Source organism: Cyprinus carpio, chromosome A3, assembly GCF_018340385.1.
Source record: "Cyprinus carpio isolate SPL01 chromosome A3, ASM1834038v1, whole genome shotgun sequence".
Taxonomy (NCBI): domain Eukaryota; kingdom Metazoa; phylum Chordata; class Actinopteri; order Cypriniformes; family Cyprinidae; genus Cyprinus; species Cyprinus carpio.
In genome coordinates, this window is record NC_056574.1 from 22,962,101 (window position 1) to 22,984,260 (window position 22,160).

Consider the following 22,160-nt stretch of genomic DNA (forward strand, 5'->3'; position numbering starts at 1 on the left):
TCTCTCTCTCTTTAAAGACTGGAGACCAGGATAACAACTGATATAAATGTGATCCTGCAGTTGCTGCAGAGGCAGATGGTACCTGTCCCCCCTGCCTACAGCGCTGTTTCCCCTGAAACGCTGGCCCACCACGCTCATCCTACCAGCCTGTACACCACAGCAACACACAGCACTATGCCATCTTTACAGATCCATGACAGTTCATCACCTGGTAAGGTAGGTTGTCATGTGAGCAATGAGAGAAGAAGGGTGTGATAATTCCATGTGGGTTTGTAAACCGCACATTATATAGATGAACAGTAGATGTGTAATACCAGAAGCAGTATGAGGAGGACAAAACAGACCAGTAATGTAAAAATAAATATACTGGCTGCATTTCCATCTCTTATTCATGTTCAAATATATGACAGTCCTTTTTCAAGGGGAACTAAGCAGGCTAAGACAATTGTTACTATAAACATATTGTTTTTCAAAATTAAAAAAGCTTTTAAATTGTTCTAAAGCTAAAAGAAATTATTCAAATATACACATATTAATAAAATAAATTATAAACCTGAAGGGTAAATTTTTTTAACTTAGAAATATTTATTATATTACATATTTCTATTCTATTCTATTCTTCACAAAACTATATGCAAATGTTTGGGTTTTAACAGAATAAAAGAGTCACAATTATCCTCATGATTTTTTATTTTTTTGACTAAAGCTAAAGGAAATTACTAAAATATACATATACTAATACACTATTAGAGATATGTTAGATTTATAAACCTCTGGGGGCGTATTACAGAAAGATCCTAACTTTAAAATCTTATCTGTTTGGTAACCATAGTAACTTCAGTTAGGACCACATTTAGGACAAAAGCTATTACAGAACAGCATTTCCTAAGTGTGTTAGCTTATCTTAACTACAGATAGGAAAGGGGTATTACAGAAACCTCCTAACTTGACAAAAAAATCCTAAAAACTTTCTTAACTTTAGGACAACCCCACAGCTGTCCTAACTTCTAAATTATTTGAAAGCTAACGGAAATAATGCTTACAACTGCACTGTCCAACAATGGTATTACATTTAAATGAAGATGAAGAACGGAGATGTTTAATGGTAGAAAGACTCTTGGAGGACCCTGAAGATGTGTTACATTTTGATGACAAAACACTTATAAGTAATTACAGATTGCTAGGCAACATGATATTACAGTTAGCACAGGAACTGCAACCAGCATTACAGAGACCGACAAAGCATCACGGAGCATTACCGGTTATAGTGCAAAAGACGATTTTCAAAGTGAAGTAGCTTCTATTATTTTGTTTATCTCATCACCAGCTCGCACAGTGTTGGTTGCTTGGTAACAGACCCAAAAGTGGTTTATCGAACTTGATAATACAATTTAAAAGATCATCGGATGCCCATTTTCTACAAGTTGATATGATTCTTTAGGGTCTTAAAGTGCCCCTATTATGCCATTCCCAAGCTTTCATGCAGTGTGTAATGTAGCTGTATGTGAATTTAAACAATCAGCAAAGTTGTACAGCTGCAAGTGAACGATAAATAAAGTTAGTAATTCGAATCCCACTCCCGTGACGGCTACATGTCACGGGGTAACACATTTGCATAATTTCCGCCTATGTTCTACGTTGGCCAGCAACGAACAACTTGACCCCGCCCACAAACATGTCATTCTACTGACGACTGCTTCTCTAATCTCGATGAGTTCAACGCGGGATTCACAAAACGCTTGCTGTTAAAAGATGAATCAGTATCAGTTTCAGACACACTGTATACGGTAGACCAATCACAACAGACTGGGCCATCTGACCAATCAGAGCAGAGTAGGCTCACAGAAAGGAAGGGTTTAGAGAAACTGAATCTTAGAACTGCTTCGAACGAATCGTTTGAGAATCGCTGGAAAATTAGGTGATATTAAATGCATATTTTGAGAAAACGAAAGCGGTTTTTGACCTTGCATGCATGTAATCCTATTATAGGAGACTCCCAAAACAATATCAGCAACCGTGAAAATGGCATAATAGGGACACTTTAATGAAAATTCTATAACATACTTTGGTTAAAATTTCTCAGTGGTTGTGTAAAAAACACCAATTTTACCTACTCAAAATCAGCTCTGCAGAAATCAACCCGTTTTTTGCATGTTGCTTTAAATGTTAATGAGCTCTGCTGACCCCACTCTTCTCTTCTGTGGGGTGACGAACCGTGCGCTGAGATTTTTTACTTTAGCTGCATTTAGCTGTGAAATTTCCTAACTAGCACATTGTTAGGAACAGCGATTGCAAAGATTCATAAAAAAAAAAAAAAAACTTATACTCACTTCTGCTGTAAGTGAAGTTGGATCACGAATGATTTGCGCTAACATAAACATGTTTAGGTAGATCGGGGCGCATTCCCTTCACGAACAAACATAATCCACTGCATCTTGAGTGGCTCAGATGTCAAGAGTAAATGGCTATGTTCATTATTCCATCCAACAACAGAACACCTCAATCGCTATGGAGCCATTCTTGTCTACACCTTCTCCGGCAATGAATCAAAGGTGTTCGGACTGTTACAGCTTACTCAGGGCAGGTCTAAAGTAAGACGGCCATGTCAATCAACAATCGTGGGAGCGGCCTTCATCTGTGTGACGTCACACAGACAAGAAGCTGAGAATGGCCTGATTTTAAAAAAGGGGATATTATTTTTACGGATTGAATAAAAACCACTGGGTGGATTTTTATTATTAGGGTAAATGTGTACACACACTGCCAACACACATTTATGTTCAAACAACATATAAAAGTGAATTTAGCATCCGATGACCCTTTTAAGATTTCCTAACTAGAGATAAAATACGATTTTGTAAGATAGGATAAGAATCCCAAATCAAGGTAAAATTTGCTTCTGTAATACGAATTTCTGAAAAATCACATCTTAAGTTATCGCATCTTAAGTTAAGAAATAAGGTAAGAAACTTTCAATAATATGCCCCCAAGGATAAAATGAATAACTTTATTATATTATATTATATTATATTATATTATATTATATTATATTATATTATATTATATTATATTATATTATTATAATAATTTCATGATTTTTTTTACAGAAATAATATAACAAAAATATAAAATAAATAAAAGTCAACAACAATAACATTTAGTAAATATTATGCACACATTTATTAAAATTCTTTAACAAAAAAAAAAAAAACAATACAAAAATATATTTAAAAAATGCATTTTCTTACCAATTTCCTGTAGATCCCCTAGAACTTTCTTGCAGCCCCCTGAGAGTCTAGAGGCCCCACTATAAAAACCCCTGCTGAACAACCTCAGTTTTGCAGAGAATAATTTTATTTTTGGGGGATATTTCTAATTTTCATGCTCAAGTATATAAGAGCTGTAATTGATATTGGTAACATAGTGATTGTCACCAAGTAAGATACTCGTCAGTTAGACTGATCTCTGTGTTCTTACATGATCAGCTGGCTAGACAAATCTTTGTAGTGAGCATGCTGCATGTCTGTATTGAACTGGACCTGTTTTATCCACAGAGCCCTGACTTGGACAGCTTCAAAGAGAAGTCTCCAGACTCTTTGTCCAGTGGGATCCATCTAACAGTTGCCTCCAATGACACCATGTCCATGTCCCCAGAGACAGAGCTGGCTGTGCCCACAGGACTGAATCCCCCCAGAGAGCCTCATCCACAGACCCCGGGACTGCTGTGTAGAAGCCTGCGCTTCCCATCGCTCCCGGACAGTCTGGAGAGTCCGAGCACGCTGGAGGGTTCACCAGAAATCCAGAGGCATGTGTCCAATCCAGTCTTACCTGGAAGCTAGAGGCCAAAAACAGACTACTCTCCGTTCCGAGACGCAAATATGGTTTCTCTTTTCAAACAGCTCAATACTGCACTTCTGCAATAAAATGTCTTCATGTTACTCATTAGTTAAAAGAGCGTCCAGTAGAGAAAGCGGTGACTGCAGAATTCTCTGAATCTCGGAGGTGTTTTGTCTCATATCCCTTCTCATTCAGAGCAGGAATTTTTCCTCTGATGCGAGAGTATTTGGTAACACCTCTCGACTTTTGTGTTATTGAATATGAAGAGAAGCTCAGTGAGCAATAAAGACAAGGTCAAAGAGAGATTATAATCATCTGCCACCATCATGTACATTATACATTTTTGTCTGAGATTTGTCATTACATACTAAACCTCATCTTGTCTTCTTACGTCAGCATATATATATATATATATATATATATATATATATATATATATATATATATATATATATATATATATATATATAAAGATGTGTGTAGGTGTTTGACCCAAATTTAATGTATTACTACATGAAATGATGTTATGACTGGCACAAAAATGAAGCTTTGTATATTTGTATTCATAGTAACCAAATAAGCATCAATTCAGGGTTATGAAATATTTCTCACTGAAGTGGTTATTTTAACTGCTGATGGGTGGTGTGACTGCTGTGTGTTAAGACTTATGATGTGTGATCTTTTGGAAATATAATCACTGAATTTGAAAGAGAAAACTAGTCAGTCTTGACATTCTGATTGGAGAAAGTTGAAGGACTGTTTTTTTTTTTGTAAATCACTTTTGGAGATGAAATCAGTGTAAAGTTTGTTTTACCTCTGCAGTGTAAGCAGATGAATGTATGTAAAATGATTGGAAACCTTTATTGGACTGTGAAGGTTTCTAAAAGCACACAATTATTATTTTTTAGATTAAATGTTATTTATAAAGATCTACTAATGCTGCACTGGGATTCCAATATTTGTGGTCTCTTTTTCTTCATTTTTTTGTTTTACTATGGATGAACTGATATTAAAAATGGTAAATACTAACAAGCTTATAATTGTTATAATGTTATACACAGTGTTATTTTTGTATTATGTAGTGTTCAGTGATAGCATCACTACTTATTAATGAAAATGACATTTTTCATACTATACATTTTAATATTAGCTAGTTTTCATTCATAAAGAGGGATGCTATCACTGAATAAACACTTTCATGCATTTAGATATTTGCAAAAGATTACATTTAACAGTGTAATTAAACAGTTTTTTTTTAATATAAACTTAGTAGTGAGCATTAGATGATGGCAAATTTAATTGGAACACAAAAATAAAGAAAATTAAAGCTGCAAGCAGCGATGAATGGGCCCTCGCACCCGGGCTCACCACCACCGGGTGGCTTTTGTAAAACAGCGAACGGCGAGAAATATGCATTTAATGCGGTAAATATAAGAGGAATATGTCAAAGTCATTTATATGTGCCAATCTTCCTGCTGCCAGCTGGTGGCGCTATGACTATAACTGGATTTTGTCATGTAGATTTCTTCAGTCCAGCACTTTTATCAAGCATATGAAATTTAGTGCAGATTGAACATGGAATGTTTGAGTTAGTATAAAGCATTTTGGGTCCTATTGCCAACAGGTGGCGCTATGATTATAACTGAACACTGGCCTTTAGATATCTTCAAGCCATGACTCTTATCAAATATTTGAAGTTTGGTGCAGATTGGACATTGCATGTTTAAGTTATTGCAAAACAAGCCATTTTCTGTTGTCAGCAGGTGGCGCTATGATTATAGTGGAATAATGACCTTCAGATGTGTTCAGACCAAGACTCTTTTCGAACATGTGAAGTTTGGGGAAGATCGGACATCTCATGCCTGAGTTACAACAACTTCTATTCCCATGGCGAGACATCGAACTTTGTCACGGAGCCATGGCCACACCCTTTAATGAAACCTCAAGATGTTTACAATTTAACATCGCAAAGGCCTTTAGATTAGACTGACCAAAAAAAATTATAAAATGTCATAAAATATCCAGGAGTAGTTTGTTACGGCGTAAAACATGTCACTTCCTGTTCCTGTTCCTGGCGCTATAGCGATATCTGAATATTGGCATGTAGATATATTCAGGTCAGGAGTCTTCTCAAACATGTGAAGTTTGGGGCAGATTGGACATTGTATGTCTGAGTTATAGCAACTTCCTTTCTCATGGCGAAACATCGAAATTTGTAAGGCCGCCACAGACACGCCCTTAAACGAAACCTCAAGATCTTCGCAATTTAACATTGCAAAGGCCTTTAGATTACACAGACAAAGTTTGTTGTTGATCTGAATAAATCTCTAGGAGGAGTTCGTTAAAGTACAACCCCTGAATTCCTCAAAAACGACACAAACTTTGCAGAGAAAATTCAAAATAACTTACTTCCTGTTGGGATTCGAATTTCGTACCAAGAGACTTTTTTGTAGGTATTAGTGTGTTACATGTGTGTACCGATTTTTGTACATGTACGTGAAACGTAGCTCGAGGCGCACTCCGTTGAAAATGTATAGGTGGCGCTATCGAGGCATTTTGCCACACCCGATGGAATATTGGATATCAGATGTGTTCAGGCCAGGACTCTTATCGAACATGTGAAGTTTGGGCAAGATCGGACATTTTATGCCTGAGTTACAATAACTTTTATTCCCATGGCGAGACATCAAACTTTGTGACGGCGCCATGGACACGCCCTTTAACGAAAACTCAAGATCTTCACAATTTAACATCACACAGGCCTTTAGAATAGAGTGACTGAAAAAAAAAAAAACTTATGGCAGAAAATTTCTCGGGGTAGTTTGTTACAGTGTAAAATATGTCACTTCCTGTTGCCAGTAGGTGGCTCTATGACTATAACTGAATATGGGCATATCAATCTGTTCAGGTCAGGAGTCTTATCAAACATGTGAAGTTTGGGGCAGATTGGACATTGTATGTCTAAGTTAAAGCAACTTAATTTTTCATGGCGAATCATCAAAATTCGTCAGGCCACCACGGACACGCCCTTCAACGAAAACTCAAGATCTTCGCAATTTAACATCGCAAAGGCCTTCAGATTAGGCATACCAAATTTGGTGTTGATCTGAAAAAAATCTCTAGGAGGAGTTCGTTAAAATACAAGGCATGCAAATGACAAAAATGATGCAAAATTTGCTCATAAAATTAAAAATAACCGACTTCCTGTTGGGTTTCGGATAATGCTCCAAGAGTCTTTTTTGTAGGTACTGATGCTTTACATATGTGTGCCAATTTTCATGCATGTACATGAAACACAGCTCGAGGGCTGTTGATTTTTTTTACGATAGGTGGCGCTGTCGAGCCATTTTGCCACACCCCTTTTCTGAAACCTATATCAGACGTAAATTTTCACCAGGTCTGACGCGTGTGCAAAGTTTCAGGACTTTTCGAGCATGTTTAGGCCCTCAAAAATGCGATTCATTTTGGAGAAGAAGAAGAAGAAGAAGAAGAAGAAGAAGAAGAAGAAGAAGAATAAACAAAGCAGATACAATAGGGTCCTCACACCATCGGTGCTCGGGCCCTAATGAGCATGCAGAATTAAATATTCAGTATCTAACCAATAAAATAATCTCTAATATCTGCCAATAACCAGTTTTGTACATTCCTAAACATTAGATACTGGCCTTTCCATGATTAATTAAGACAGAAAGCTTTATGAAAGAACAAGAGTTTATTAATAGAAAAGCATCATGGCTGGACACACACAGAACTACTTACATCTAAGAGTGTGAGGTGATCAGGATCCCACACAGCCTTGCAAATTCACTTTTTATTTGACCGAAAAGTGTGGTGTTACTATTACATCATATTAGTGTAACAAAATTTCATGTACCAACCAAAAGACTCGCAATGCAAAGTTATTCTGGAAAAGTGATGCTTTTGTCCTACCTTGTACATAATATTTATATATGTATACAGTTCACATTTCACTTCGAGCACAAGCATGCTGAAAGGGGACTAACTTTTTTTAATGAAAAATAACATGGAGAAAAATATAACAGGAACTGCATTTTTAAGTGAAAAAGACCAATATATTGTCCACTCAAAAACTGACTTAAACGAATTGTGAGCATGTCTGAGGAACAATTATGAATGTTTTGCAGTGATTTCAAGCATTTTATCTCCATATTATCTGGTATTTAACAGTTTCCAAGGATACAAATAAATGGCACTTTCCTGAAATGAAAAAACAGGATTCTAAAGTTCGAAGAACCTTTAAAACTATTCATCTTTGTAGTAAGCAATTACATCTTAATAAAATGGTAGTTTTGCATTGTCCATGTTGGCAAATTCGCATCTTTATGATCCTAGTTTTCAAAAATGTTTTTACCGGTCAAACAGAATAAACGTATATCTCTCCCTACACAAATTACAGTTGTGTTTAAGATCCCAATATGAGGACTCTGGGACACCGGCAAGTAGGAAAACAGACAAATAGAATATTTGTGCAGAAACACAGGTACTCATACATACGGCTTCATTCTCCCAGACAAACGTTGCAAACACATTGTTCACACTGTTGTTCCCACAGGCCCGTTCAATATCGTTTCCCCACTTGAAACCCCCAGACCTCAGGAACTTTAGAAAACAAGTCTCTGCTCCATGAAAGACTCTCTTCCAGTAATTCTGCCTCGGCTCTACACCCGCAGGATCTCCAGACAGTTGTTGTAGCAAATGGCAATCCAGTCGGGCTGAGTGGAGGCCCACTGCACGTTATTGATCTCTCCCTCGGCCGTGTAAGCCAGGATGGGGTCCTCGATGGCCCGCGGCATCTGCTGGATGTCCCAGATCAGAGCCTGGTGATCGTCCGCTACAGTGGTATTTAAAAGAAAAGGGGGCCAGGTAAAGAAGACTTGTATGAAACGGCACTGTCACTGCTGTTATAGTCTAATAACAGAACTCACACAATCAGACCGCTCAGGAATTCAAAACTATTGCATGTATAAACAATTTAATGCATGTGATGAATAACATTAAGTTAAGATTTGATATGAATAATAGATTAGTAAGTGATCAAATTCAATGGAACTAAGATTACTAAATGTTTTGGAAGTATTTTTTAGTTAGCTCATGTTACTTAATGTTTTTAAACAATGATAACAAATGGAAGTGTCACATGATCCTTTAGAAATTATTCTAATACCCTGATTTGTTGCTCAAGAACTGTTTTTTATTATTATCATTGCTGAAAGCAGTTCTGCTTAAAATTTTATAAAAAAAGATATAGATATTTTTTATTTAAATTTTTTTTTATGATTCTTTGATGAACAGAAAGTTCATTTGATCAATTTAATGCATTTTAGCTAAATAAAAGCATTAATAGCTAAACAGATGTTTGAAGCTCCTGGAGTCTCAAGATCCTCTCCATGCAGACTGACAGTTGTGTGTAAAGCTGCGTTTCAGTCACTGCTAACCAAAATCTGACTCTTTATTGTAGCAAAATCCTGTTGATATATCACACATACACACACACACACACACACACACTTGTTGTTGTGTGTGTATTTAACCGGGCTGGTTTCTAACCTGCTGTACATATGTGACAAGAGGAGTGGGGCGCCCATGCAATGCCGTTCACACAGGCACGATGATTATTGAGACGAGCCACTGGTGTGCACGGCACACGCACATCCAGAATCACCACCTGACAAAAATAAAACAATATTAGATAGCCAAAAGTGAGGGACATGAAAAAAGATGAGGACAAATATGCTAAAACAGTAAAAGGAGCTAAAAGAGAGACCTCCATCCCATCCATGGCCATAGTGGCCAGGTAGTTAGGGTCCTGTTTGTTCCAGCACAGGCGCAGCAGCGGGTGATGTTGAGGGTCCTCATAGATGATGGTGCTGTGCTCCAGGTGCCGCAGATCAAACATGCGCACAGATCCGTCTGCTCCCACAGACGCAAACATATCCCGACCGCCACCCGCACGGCTGAATGCGATGTCATACACCTGAAAGCCAATGAAAAAAAAAACACATTTTTACAGAGAACTTTACAAGCTACACAGATCTGAAGAACTGGGGTGAGTTCTTCCTCACCTCCTTGTCGTGAGCAATTAGCTGTGTTTTGACATGACCTGACACCAGGTTGACCCTCCCCAGGACCTGTCCTGTCTCTAAACCCCAGATCGTGCAGGTGGTATCAATACTAGAAGTGCCTGAAAACCAGAAAATACACACGAAACCCTGATGATCTTTTGAGAGGCAAACAGACAAATGTGTAAAACATACATTTTTCTTCCAAACAAGTGTTATTTTAGCATTTTTACATTTAGATTTAGCAATTTTAGCATTTCAAATTAATCTTACCAGTTGCCAAGTCAACATTGCTATTTTTTTTTCAATTAACCAAAATGCAAAAGAAACATTATTTATATATATAGTTTATATATATAAAATAAACTTTGTTTTTTTTTATTAATGAATTTTTTTGTTTCCAATTTATTTATTGCTTTATTTTAATTAACAAAATACCTTTAAATAGCTTTAGATAACAAATCACAACACTGCCACACAAACAGGCTGACTACATGGGCTCTCACCCAGAAGATTGGGGTCCACTTCATTCCAGTCAAAAGAGGTCAGAGGTGCACAGAAATCAGAGTTCTTGTTATTATTCAGGAGACACTCCAGACGGGTCTCTGTGTCGTTCACCTGACAACAAGATACATCCAGTTCACTTACTCCATTTATATTTACTGAGTTTGTGTGTTTGAGAGAGTCCCTAATCATTTAAAGTTTCATCAAAATGTACCTTATTAACTTACTTAACAACACACATTTCTGGTCTTATTGTGAACTATTGTTAAGAGACATTTCACCATGAAATCAGTTACAGATGGATTCCATCAAGCAGTCTAAAAAAATCTATTTGGCTATTGATTAACAAGTGACATGAGTGGAGAAGGAAAACCGGATCAGAGGATCAGCATATAAAGCATTAAAATTGAAGTATTAAGTTTGAATACATTTCGAATGTTTGTTTTTTTTGGAATGCATCGAGAAATGTTCACAGTAAGACCAAGGATGTGTAAGTAGTAAGTAAATGAGATTAATTTTCATCTCATGTTGTCTTGTGCAGTGCAGTCAAGCATGAATACAGTCTGATGCGCAGCAGAAAGTGTACGTACCCTCCAAATGCGCAGGTAGTCTCCACTGGTGGCCAGCAGGTCTGGATAGACGCCCTTGGTGTCAGGGATCCACATGATCTTGGTGGTGGGGTACGGATGATCGAAGGTATTCCTGCATACAAACTCCGAGCTCTCCTCCTCAAGACCCACCAGCTGGACCTGAACATCACAAACAAACAGCTGATGTAACAATGTCCATCTACTGGGTTCATAAAGATGAGGACTTTCTGACAGCTGTCAAATTATTATCCACAAATAACAAGTAATACAGCAACACAATACAGAGTGATACATTTGACTCTACGGATGACATCTATGACCAACACTCTTATTACTCTTTTCATCTGCACCTAACATGTTACTTGACATTTTCAAGCATACTTCTTTATATGCTAGGTTGACAGCAGGCATAGGAAGGCGAAACTAAGTCGCACAGCTGTTTACCTTGTTGTTATATTCCTCGACGAAGCTGCCGAGCGCCAGCCGAAAGCGCTTGTCGGGTCTGACGCTCCAGTTCATCGCATAGACGGTCCATGGCGCCTCGTATTTGTAGATCTCTTTTCGTTTACCGTGCAACGACATGATTCAATCCCTCGATCGGATCGGTGAGAACCAGTAAGAATTGGGTCGTGTAGAATACCTATCGTTGCACCGATCGCCGAAAAAGGCTCTTTCAGCAGGAAAGACGGTCTCGGGTTCGTGTAGCGCGAGACAAAGAGAATAATGTCATAACAATCCCCTCCGCAACGGCCGCGAAAACGACGAGTGCGCTCTGCGACGACACAAAACCTACTTAGTGAAGCTCACAGACATCCACTCGATAATTAAGACTGTTTGTCGCTAAACGCCCATGTTTTTGGTCCGTCCCAACGGTTTTAATCCTAACTTTAGAAAGCCCTAAATAGGCCCGACCGCTCAACGGCGCATTGAGTCTGTGAGGATGTGCGCGTGTTTCAAAATAAAAGTCCTTGATAGAAAATGGGGGCTGAGCGCTGAGGTTATTTATAGATCTCTGTTGCTACTTGATTATTTTACTCTGGCGTCACATGACACAATAAATATCAACTGTGGATCAAAATTTTAATACATAGATAATAGTAAAATAATAATAATAATAATAAAAAATAGCCACATCAGTCCTGAAAGAGTAAGATAAATAACAGATTTCAGAAGTCATTGTAAGAATATGAATTTCCGCGATGGAGAGGAAAAAAAAAAAACAACCTAGAAGAATCAAGTTCAAACGCATGTGCCGAGTCGTTAGAAATGTAATATTTGTTTACATTGGCATCAGAGAGTATCAGCGTTTATACAGTTTTCCGTATTTATTAATATTGTTTCTTGTAATTACTCTATCTGACACGAATTAACCATGCTTTTTTCACAAAAAGTTAAAATATCTCATGTTTAAAATACATTAAAAACATTATATTTTAATTATTATAATTTAAATATAATAAATTAATTGCATTAATAATGGTATTACATATAAATAATTATATGTATAATATATATTATATGTATATTTAATTTAAATTCTATCATTTAAACATAACATTTATATTTATTTTATTATTTAAACAATTAGCTAATAGCATGTATATTTGAGTAATAACAGTAGGCTACTTCAACCGCAGTTTTATAATAAAGGGTTAATCATTTATCAGAGCGCCATAAACGCCCCAATCTTTTCTTATTCTTGTTGTCAGGGTTCGCACAGCATTGTGGGTAGAGCAGGTCAGATGATCGCCTCTCTTGTGAGGGGTACAGCTGCTGTCACACACCGTTAGCCACCGACATTTACAGGTACGTCTGCGTGATTTTTGACGTTATCGTCTATTTGTATTAAAGCGGTGAGCTGAAACGATCGACGCAGCGGCGCAGAGGTTGAGGGTGTAGTGGCCGCAGCTAGCGAGCTAACATCAGTGTGACTGCACGGTAACAGGACTCACGGGGGATGGGGTGGACAGGACTGGGTAGCTTTTCCCGTAAAATTAACTGGGGATTTGTTTGATTTGCCTGACACGACTCGCACGGAAAACCTGTGTGCTTTGATTCATAGCAGTGTAGCAATAACGTTTGAGTTTAGCGAGGCATTGGCGCTGGCACGAGGAGCCTTTCCGAGATTACAGGATAAACCGGGTTATAGTTTAACTACAATCACGCCCTCTCTGACTTTACGCTTTGCTGTTTAGAGTAGTAATTTAATGATCAGCCTCGCAACAGGTGGAGTATAAACTGACACGAGATGCTAAAGTATGAGCCATCTGCTCCTCTCTCTGTTCTGTCAGGATTTACACACATTGGATTAGACGCTTAATCTAACATTACTGTTATTCTGTGTTATATTGTGTATGGACGAGGGAAATAACGGGGGAGAGCCGTGCGATTGAAGATGTGGGGCCCAAAAAGTCCTTATAATATATTCCTCTGTTTTTTCATTTGTAACAGCTGATAGTTGTCGTTTATCACCAGTATTTTGTATTGTAGGGCTAAATATAGGAATGATCCATCAGATATGAGTCAAATATGACTTGATTTTATTGATATGGCTGTAAATGACAGCCATATCAACTAGTTAACTTAACTAGTTAGTTAAGTTGAAATATTTAGCATGTATGGGTCAATGACAATAAAAATGACAAGATATGTGCCCTCAAATGTATTATATGATCCTAAAAATTTGGCTCCAGATGGCAAATATCCATTTATAAAAAATAATTCTAATTTAACCCATTAATTCGCTCTGATTTCATGTGTAAATTTCTTTGGATTTTTTTGAGCATGAAACTGATGAGCATGAAAAGTGGAACTGAATATTGTGTGCAATAAAATTAAGTTTTTGCTTATGTGTGTCTATATTAAATGAATTAGCCTATCTCATACTTAAGTTGTCCATAAAGTCCAGAGGATAAGAGCAAATCAGCTTAATGTATGGCCATCTGATTAATACATTTAGCCAATTACACTCATTTGAGTGAACATCTGAAGGGCTTAGGCTCTCATGATAAGACTCTGAAAAGACTGAACGACCTCCTCCTCCTTTTCTCTTTCACCTGTTGCTATTCCACTGTTGAAAAGAGTGAACCTAAATAGATATGACAGGAAAGAGTGTTTTTAGGCTTGACTGGTTTGCAGAGTAAACATTAGTTCATGGTGTTATATGAGAATACCAAACAATTAAGTCTTGTTTGTCTGTACTACAGCTGAGTGTAGGCATCACTGAAGGGGAATGTTTTTGATTATACACCAAATAATGCATAGGGCTGCTTATCACCAATGTGATCATTAGTCATGCTGTTGTCAAATATTTACTCTGTGTCGTTCGTTTACAACATGCGTTCAACCCTAATTAAACGCATCTGATCCAGCTAATCAAGTCTTTCAGGCTTATTTGAAAACTACATAGTATGTGTGTTGGATTCCAGGAACTGAGATTCACACTCCTGGTTTACACCATCAACATTCGTGTTAGTCTGTGTACCAACAAATATGACTTTAGGGTATACACTGCGGTTAAAATGTTTGAGATCAGTACAAGAAAGAAAAGCTAGAACACATAAAATTGATCAAAAGTTACATCAAAGACTTTTGTAATGTTACATAGAATTTTTATTTCAAATAAATGCTTTTCTTATGAACTTTCTGTTCATCTAAGGGTCCTGCAAAAAAGCAGCACAACTGTTTTCCGCATTGAAGAAAATAAGAAATGTTTCCTGAGCAGCAAATCAGCATATTAGACTGATTTCTGAAGGATCATGTGACACTGAAGACTGAAGTAATGATGCATCCAGCTTTGTCATCGCAGGAATAAATGACATTTCAAATATATTAAAATAGAAAAGAGTTATTTGGAATTGTAATAATATTTCATATTACAGTTTTCACTGTATTTTGAATGAAAATATACGTCATCTTTGAAAGAATGAGACTCCTTTCAAAAACATAAACTCTTGAGTTCAGTTCATTTGTCATTGTTTGTGCAGGTTGAGTCATGAGGCACCTGGTCTTCCTCCTCCCAGCCCTGCTGCTGCTGCTGGCCCTGCCGGACACTAGGGGGCGCTACAACGATGACTTTGATGATGGTGAGGACATCGCTGAGTTTGATGACAATGACTTCGCTGAGTTTGAGGATGTCAGCGAGGACCCAGCAGTCGACGTGGAGAAAGAGCCACCCCCACGAGCAGCCCCCTCATCTACACCCATAGAGGACGAGGAAGATGAGGCCACGGTGGAGAACGAAGACGGCCAGGATGAGTTTGAAGATGCTGATGCACAGGTAAAGACGTGAAAAGCCATTCTTATCTCTGTTTCTCTGCAAGTCAAAGTTAATCTTAATTTAATCCAAACAATGTTACAGGATCAAGACATGTACAGCAAGTATGACAACGAGGAGTTTGAGGGCCATGAGAAGACCAACCCTTCATTCAAAGACACTCTTATATACAGAGAGGTATAAATAAAATCAAAAATGCATTTTGGTTTTACAGGCACTTCATTGGCTTGCGTAGATGACTGTTTGTATGTATGTTACAGGTCCCAGCACACCTTCAGAACAGCTGGGAGAGTTATTACATGGAGATCCTGATGGTCACGGGTCTTCTTGCCTATATTATGAACTACATAATTGGCAAAAACAAGAACAGCAGACTTGCCCAGGCTTGGTTTAATTCCCATAGAGAACTTCTCGAGAGCAACTTTGCCCTCGTGGGTAAGTGTACCTTCCTCTTCACTTTGTTTCTTCTTCTTCTTATGCCATTTTCTCAGACACTGTTTTTGTCTGACTCTCAAGTGTGTTTTTATTTTTAGGGGATGATGGCACCAGTAAGGAGGCCACCAGTACGGGGAAACTGAACCAGGAGAATGAGCACATCTACAACCTGTGGTGCTCAGGACGTGTCTGCTGTGAGGGGATGTTGATTCAGCTTAAGGTAGGGTGTATATGTGACTCAGAGAAGGAGAGATATTTGATCGATATCCGTTTATTCACCATGGTGTCATTTTTTTTGTCAATTTCAGTTTTTGAAAAGACAGGACCTGCTGAATGTGTTGGCCAGGATGATGAGACCAGTCTGTGATCAAGTGGTAGGCACACACAGACTCTGATGTGTTAACATAGACTGATTACAAGTAGTATCTCAAAAGTTTGTTCTTCTAAGTCTCACTCTTCCTTTTCCACAGCAAGTCAAAGTGACTTTGAATGATGAGGACATGGACACGTTTGTGTTTGCTGTAGGCAGTCGGAAGGCCATGGCACGGCTGCAGAAAGAGATGCAGGACCTGGTTAGTTATAAACAATTAACATTTTATATAAAAGAGAATATTATTTATACTGCTCTTCAAATGTTTGGGGTCAGTAAGATTTTGTTTTAGTGAATTGTTTCACTCTCTAAAGATGCAGTAAATGGATCGATCAGAAGAAACTGTAAAAACATTTACAGTGTTGCAGTGATTTCCATTTTAATTAAATGCTTTAGAACTTTGTTCATCAAAGAATTATGAACAAAAAAGTATCACTGTTTACACAAAAATATTAAGAGGTTTCCAAACTGCTTTTCAAATCTGATAATAATAAAAATGTTTCTTAAGCAGCAAATCGGTTTATTCAAATGATTTCTGAAGGATCATGTGACACTGAAGACTGAAAGTCTGTCATCACAAGAATAAAATACATTTTAAAATGAATTCAGATAGAAACCAGTTATTTTAAGATGTAATAATATTTCACAATGTTACTGTTTGTGTTGCATTTTTGTTCAAATAAATGCATAATCGGTGAGCGTAAGACACTTCTTTTTAAAAACGAAAAACTTTTGATTAAGTGCTTTAAAAATGTATTTGTTCTTGTTACTGCATATCGTCATATGAACATCCTGTGAATGATACTAATTTCATTTTTTGGCAGACATTTAATACACACATAAATTCTTTCTTTGTGTCAGGCTTGACTGAAAGTAATGGCTTGTGGTTAGTGAGTGAGTCGGTGATGTTGATGCGTTCAGTGAGCTAGTTTAGTGAAGGATTTGATTTTGTCATACTGATTGAAATCAGTAACTTTTTGCTTTTTTGTGCAATTCATTACACATACAATTTGTATGTTTGCATATTGAACTGTGCTAGTCTTACAGTGTGTTTGTTTTTGAGTGCAGTCTGTGAGGCAATAGAAAGATGTTATCTCTCTTTATTTGTTTTTGTAGTTTTAATGCCATCAGGAACTGCTCTGTGCTAACTTAATTTTTTTTGGTCTCTTTACAGAGTGAGTTCTGTGGTGATAAGCCCAAATCAGGGGCAAAATATGGCATTCCTGAATCTCTGTCCATTTTATCAGAAATGGGAGAGGTCACGGATGGAGTGATGGACAGCAAGGTAAGAGCGGAACAAGTCTCTTAGATAATTATTGAGATTATCATAATACTGTGGAGAAAAAATGGACTCCCTTATGAAACTACAACTATTAAAATGATTTTCGTTATTTGAAGTAAAACTAAAACTTAAAAATTTAAATTGTTGACTTGCCAACTAACTGAAATAGTTTACACTGAAGTTCTAAAATAGAAAAAAATAGAAATAGGATATTAATAGTAAATAGTATATAAATAATCTGTTTTCGAAATGTATACTTTTCTTTCTTTCCAATGTCATGGGTCCGTGTTTTAACGATGTTTTTATTTTTCTGTTTTCAGATGGTACATTACCTCACCTCTCATGCTGACAAGATTGAGTCCATCCATTTTTCGGACCAATTCTCTGGTCCAAAAGTTATGCAAGAGTACGTTTTGTGTTTTTCTCTCCTTGTACTTGTAGTAGTTCTTATTCTTCCATTATGTTGGAGGAGCTTATACTGGTTAATGAATGTTAATGTTTTCTAAACTATTTTTAGGGAGGGTCAGCCCTTAAAGCTGCCCGAGACTAAGAAAACACTGCTGTTTACATTTAACGGTGAGAGAAATTCCTAATCCACAAATGGCGATTCTCTGTACTCGCATGACACTGAAACATTCCTCGTTCATCTGTGTATTAATATGCTGTACTTTACAGTGCCTGGGATGGGTAACACATCTCCCAAAGATATGGACAGTCTGCTGCCTCTGATGAACATGGTGATCTACAGCATCGACAAGCTCAAGAAGCTTCGCCTCAACAGAGAGGTGAGTGCACAAGCACAACGTGCATAACAACATGTTAATTAAGTAACAGATGGTTAACGCATAGCTTCATATGGGTGTTTAGGGGAAGCAGAAAGCAGATAGAAACCGAGCTCGCGTGGAGGAGAACTTCCTGAAGCAGACTCACGCTCAACGGCAGGAGGCCGCTCAGACGCGCCGCGAAGAGAAGAAGAGAGCGGAGAAGGAGAGGATCATGAACGAGGAGGATCCTGATAGACAGCGCCGCCTAGAGGTGTGTGTTTGGATAACTAAAAACCACATCTTTTCGCTTATTGTGCCATTATCTGCATCTATATAGAATTTTCTCCTTGCTCCTTCATTCAGGAAGCTGCCCAGCGTCGCGAGCAGAAGAAGCTGGAGAAGAAGCAGATGAAAATGAAGCAGATCAAAGTGAAAGCCATGTGAGACACACGCTCGTAGTCATTAGAGAAAGAATCTACAACTTCCACACCTGCTAATGTACACTCTTCTACATGAATGTGCATGCCATTCGAGTGGCTGCTATTGCACCCATTGAAACGCTCTGTCCAATCAGGAGAAAGCAGCTGGTCAAGGAGTAAATCTGATCTTTTAAAGACAACTGGATTGGAGATGGTCTGTTTGAACTGTTTGAACATGTTTTACTGTAGCAGTCATTTAAAGCATGAGTTGTCTGCGTAATTGCATGGCGGTTTTTAATTGCAAGAATATTGCTTTTTGTGAACTTTGCCGTAATAAACTGGACCTTTTGGTTCTCTTCAAACCAACTTTCCACTTTAGCCAACCTTTTCCAATTCAGTTGTCTCCTGGAGTTCATGGTATGGGTTCTCCAAAACTTTGTCAAGAGGACCTATGCTTTCATTTCTATTCCCAGAGATTTAACTTTATCTCCTTAAAGTTTCAGCTATGCTTCTTTTAAAAGTGAAATCCGGGAGTGTTTTTAAAAGGAACTGGGTGGGTAAGAAAGCTACCTTTTTTGTACTACAGTGCTTCCTTGACCCTATTTCTAAAAGTTCATGATTGCAAGCGTTTTATAGATGAGTAATAGACACATTATCATTGTTTTTTGAATCTTTCTTTTGTTTTTTTATGAGCAAAGGCCCACTGTGAATGGTCACTGTCAAGGCAGCACAAACTCCTTTTATATGTATTTAACAGAGGTGAAATTTTATTTTATCATTAAGTTAATAGTCGATCGGAGCATACGTGAGTAAACATTGACTGTAACCCTTTTTTCTGTAACATTTGTAATGAGATGCTAAACTAAATAAAACGTTCACTGAAAACGTCTTTCTTCTCATTGTCATGGTCTTTGATTTCAGCTGGTTTTTAAATCTTATTTAACATGTATTCGAAAAGTAGTAATGGGTAGTTCACCCCTGCAGTGTAATATGCTGTGTTTCCTATAAAGCTATTTTTAACAACAATTTGATAATTTTTTTTTTTTTTTTAAGAGAAAGCCATTTTGACTGTTTATTTATTTTTGAGACCACATTATATTTGTAAATTAAATTGATTAGTTTATTTTTGTCATGCATTTCATTTGTTGCACTGATGAACCTATTAAAATGTGAACTTAAAATTGTTTAAAAATGGTATTGTTTAAAAATGCATCTGGAAATGCAAATTTCTATTTATCAAAGAATCCTGAAAAAAAAGGTATCACAGCTTCCACAAAAGTATTAAGCAACCGATTTCAACATTGATAATAATAAGAAATGTTTCTTGAGCAGCAAATCAGAATATTAGAATGATTTCTGAAAGATCATGTAACGCTGAAGACTGGAGTAATGATTGCAGAAAATAAAGCTTCGTCATCACAGGAATAAATGACATTTTAAAATACATTAAAATAGAAAAGGCATTTTAAATGAAATATGTCATAATATCACTGTTTTTATTGTATTGTTTAAATAAATGCAGCCTTGGCGAGCATAAGAGTCTTCTTTCAAAACATTAACAAAGCCTTAATCCTTTGAACAGCAGTGTAATTTAGATATCTTTTAATGTGTAAACCATCATTTTTCACATGTAGAGTCAATAAAAAATGTCATTCCTCTGATATTTAAGAAGTCGTTTAATAATTTTCATAGGCTGTGCAATATATACATGAAAACAAATATGAGAAGTGTAAGTGCAGTGTTTAAGATTAAACTTTCATCTGTTTACAGCCATTATTAATAAATCTACACATTTTCTTCTGTCTAATTCTACTTCAGCTGCCAGTATTGCGACATACTGTGAAACAACGTTCAGTTAATGCTTGCAGTTTTCCTGTGTTTTGAAAGAAGATCAGGGGCGTCAAAAACTCAGAAATCTGGACTGCTAGCAGTAGAGGTAGAACCTGACATGGCAGATGTAGCCAGTCAGCCTTAGTATTTATTGAGAAGTAGATTAATACGCAGATATGAGGCAGAAAGTACAATGCTAAAATAACCAAGCTGTTCAAAATAAACCGAATAGCAGTCTGTTTGATTTTGTCAGGTCTTGACGTCTGACTGCCCTTTCCTGATCCAGCAGGGTGTAAGATAAACAGCACGCCCACACAAAGGATGCAACTCACAGGCACTGCCGCACAAAAAGAAGCCATGGTCAATGGATGGTACATAGTGATATTCAGAACAACCGTGAGTATTCCTACAGTGACGGTGTACATCCAAACCAGTGTACAGAATGTATGTGCCTGTATTTGCTTTGTGGAAGCTTTTTGGTTCACATACATTACAGGATGAGCCACAGCAATATACAAGTCTACAGTCATGCCAGTGAAGAACAGAGATCCTCCAATCAAACTGCAGCTGTGGAAGGCTGTAATGTATTCCTGTCTGATTGCGGTCACTCCAGCCAGGTTCTGGAAGATGCTTAGCAAAACTCGGATGTAATATAAGGAATGAGAGCAGCTTAGATGAAGAAAGAGGAGTTCGCTATGGGAAGAGGGAGACGAGTTTCCTGGGCTTGAAGGTGTCCCACATTGTCTTAGAAATAGGTCCGTCACCACATAGAGGGATATTGGAAGATTGACAACAAGCATTAGGATATCAAGGATCGGGCTGTATGATCCTTTGCAGAGCTGCTCGTGGGATGAAATGTTGGAGAAATTCCCGTCCACGCTCTGGGAAGTTGAGGTGTTTGTCATCCACATCTCCATTCTTCATCCACATGGGAGCTGGAAAGTCTGGTGTTCCTTAATATGGGAGGGGGGCAGATTTTTATAGTACTGATGTCTGGCTGTGATTGATGTGACTGTCATCCATTATCTGTGATATATTTGCATTAAGAAGGTCAAATGACCATTTGCAAAACCAGCTTATTTCCCACTTTTTTTCTTTTTCTTTTTTTGCCTCATGACATACACCTGTTTCAGACAAAACCATTTGATTTAAAGTGACAAACCTATCATCCCCGAACACTACACTCTTGGTTTAGTTCAGTTGTGGCCATGTTGTACTAATTTGTTCCTTCGTTTTCATTTTTATTTAAAAAATGTCATAAAAATTCTTAATTGAATCTCAGCCATGATTTAAAGGCATAGTTCACCGTCATTATTTATTCACCCTTGTGACATTCAAAACCTATTAGACTTTCGTTAAACTTTGAAACCCGAGAGGCTTCCATCCCTCCAGTGAATGTCCAGGTAACCAAAACTTTGAAGATTCAAAAAGGTCGTAAACCAAGTCCATGTGAATTGCACAGTTTGGCCCAAGTCTTTTGAGGGGATATGATCACTTTTTATTACGAACAGATTTAATTTAGGTTTACATTCTCATTTAAACATGCATAAGTAGTCAGAGTGCATGACATATAGTAAACACAGAAGCTCATATAGATTTGTTTTACAGAGCTTTCATGAACAATGGAGGGACAGAAACCTCTCAGGTTTCATTAAAACAAATTGTGTTGAAGAAGATTATCCAAAGTCATACAAGTTTGAAACAATTTGAGGGTGACAACGCTGACAGATTTTTTTGGGTGAACTATCACTTCAAACTAAAATAAGGGAACAA

The 22,160-nt window shown here is 37.4% G+C and overlaps 3 protein-coding genes across 4 annotated transcripts in view; 2 read left to right on the top strand and 1 right to left on the bottom strand.

Annotated features, from left to right (window-relative positions):
• LOC109051998 (potassium voltage-gated channel subfamily H member 6-like) overlaps positions 1 to 4,787 on the top strand; it is a 41,393-nt gene extending 36,606 nt beyond the window's left edge. Inside the window, exons 15-16 of the mRNA XM_042724620.1 lie at positions 18 to 216; positions 3,555 to 4,787. Of these exons, the coding sequence (XP_042580554.1) occupies positions 18 to 216; positions 3,555 to 3,839 (484 nt within the window). The 3' untranslated portion in view covers positions 3,840 to 4,787. The remainder of the gene's footprint in view (positions 1 to 17; positions 217 to 3,554) is intronic.
• A 2,747-nt stretch (positions 4,788 to 7,534) lies between these two features.
• LOC109059214 (DDB1- and CUL4-associated factor 7) lies at positions 7,535 to 11,988 on the bottom strand. Of its 2 annotated transcripts, none has more exons than XM_019076420.2 (7): positions 11,456 to 11,988; positions 11,012 to 11,170; positions 10,424 to 10,535; positions 9,921 to 10,039; positions 9,623 to 9,832; positions 9,406 to 9,523; positions 7,535 to 8,689 (listed from the first exon to the last, which is right to left on the bottom strand). In XM_019076420.2, the coding sequence occupies exons 1-7, from the start codon at positions 11,591 to 11,593 to the stop codon at positions 8,517 to 8,519; spliced, it is 1,029 nt and encodes a 342-aa protein (XP_018931965.1). In that variant the 5' UTR covers positions 11,594 to 11,988; the 3' UTR covers positions 7,535 to 8,516. The 2 variants fall into 2 exon arrangements, with proteins under 2 accessions (XP_018931965.1, XP_018931956.1); XM_019076411.2 differs by having other exon boundaries at positions 7,535 to 8,692.
• A 695-nt stretch (positions 11,989 to 12,683) lies between these two features.
• Positions 12,684 to 19,446, top strand: LOC109059225 (PAT complex subunit CCDC47). Its single transcript, XM_042724655.1, has 13 exons — positions 12,684 to 12,817; positions 14,998 to 15,290; positions 15,372 to 15,464; positions 15,548 to 15,722; positions 15,821 to 15,942; positions 16,031 to 16,096; positions 16,193 to 16,294; positions 17,267 to 17,377; positions 17,695 to 17,780; positions 17,892 to 17,950; positions 18,050 to 18,159; positions 18,242 to 18,409; positions 18,502 to 19,446. Exons 2-13 carry the CDS (start codon positions 15,006 to 15,008, stop codon positions 18,580 to 18,582), a joined length of 1,458 nt encoding a protein of 485 aa, XP_042580589.1. The 5' UTR covers positions 12,684 to 12,817; positions 14,998 to 15,005; the 3' UTR covers positions 18,583 to 19,446.
• Positions 19,447 to 22,160: the final 2,714 nt, after the last annotated feature.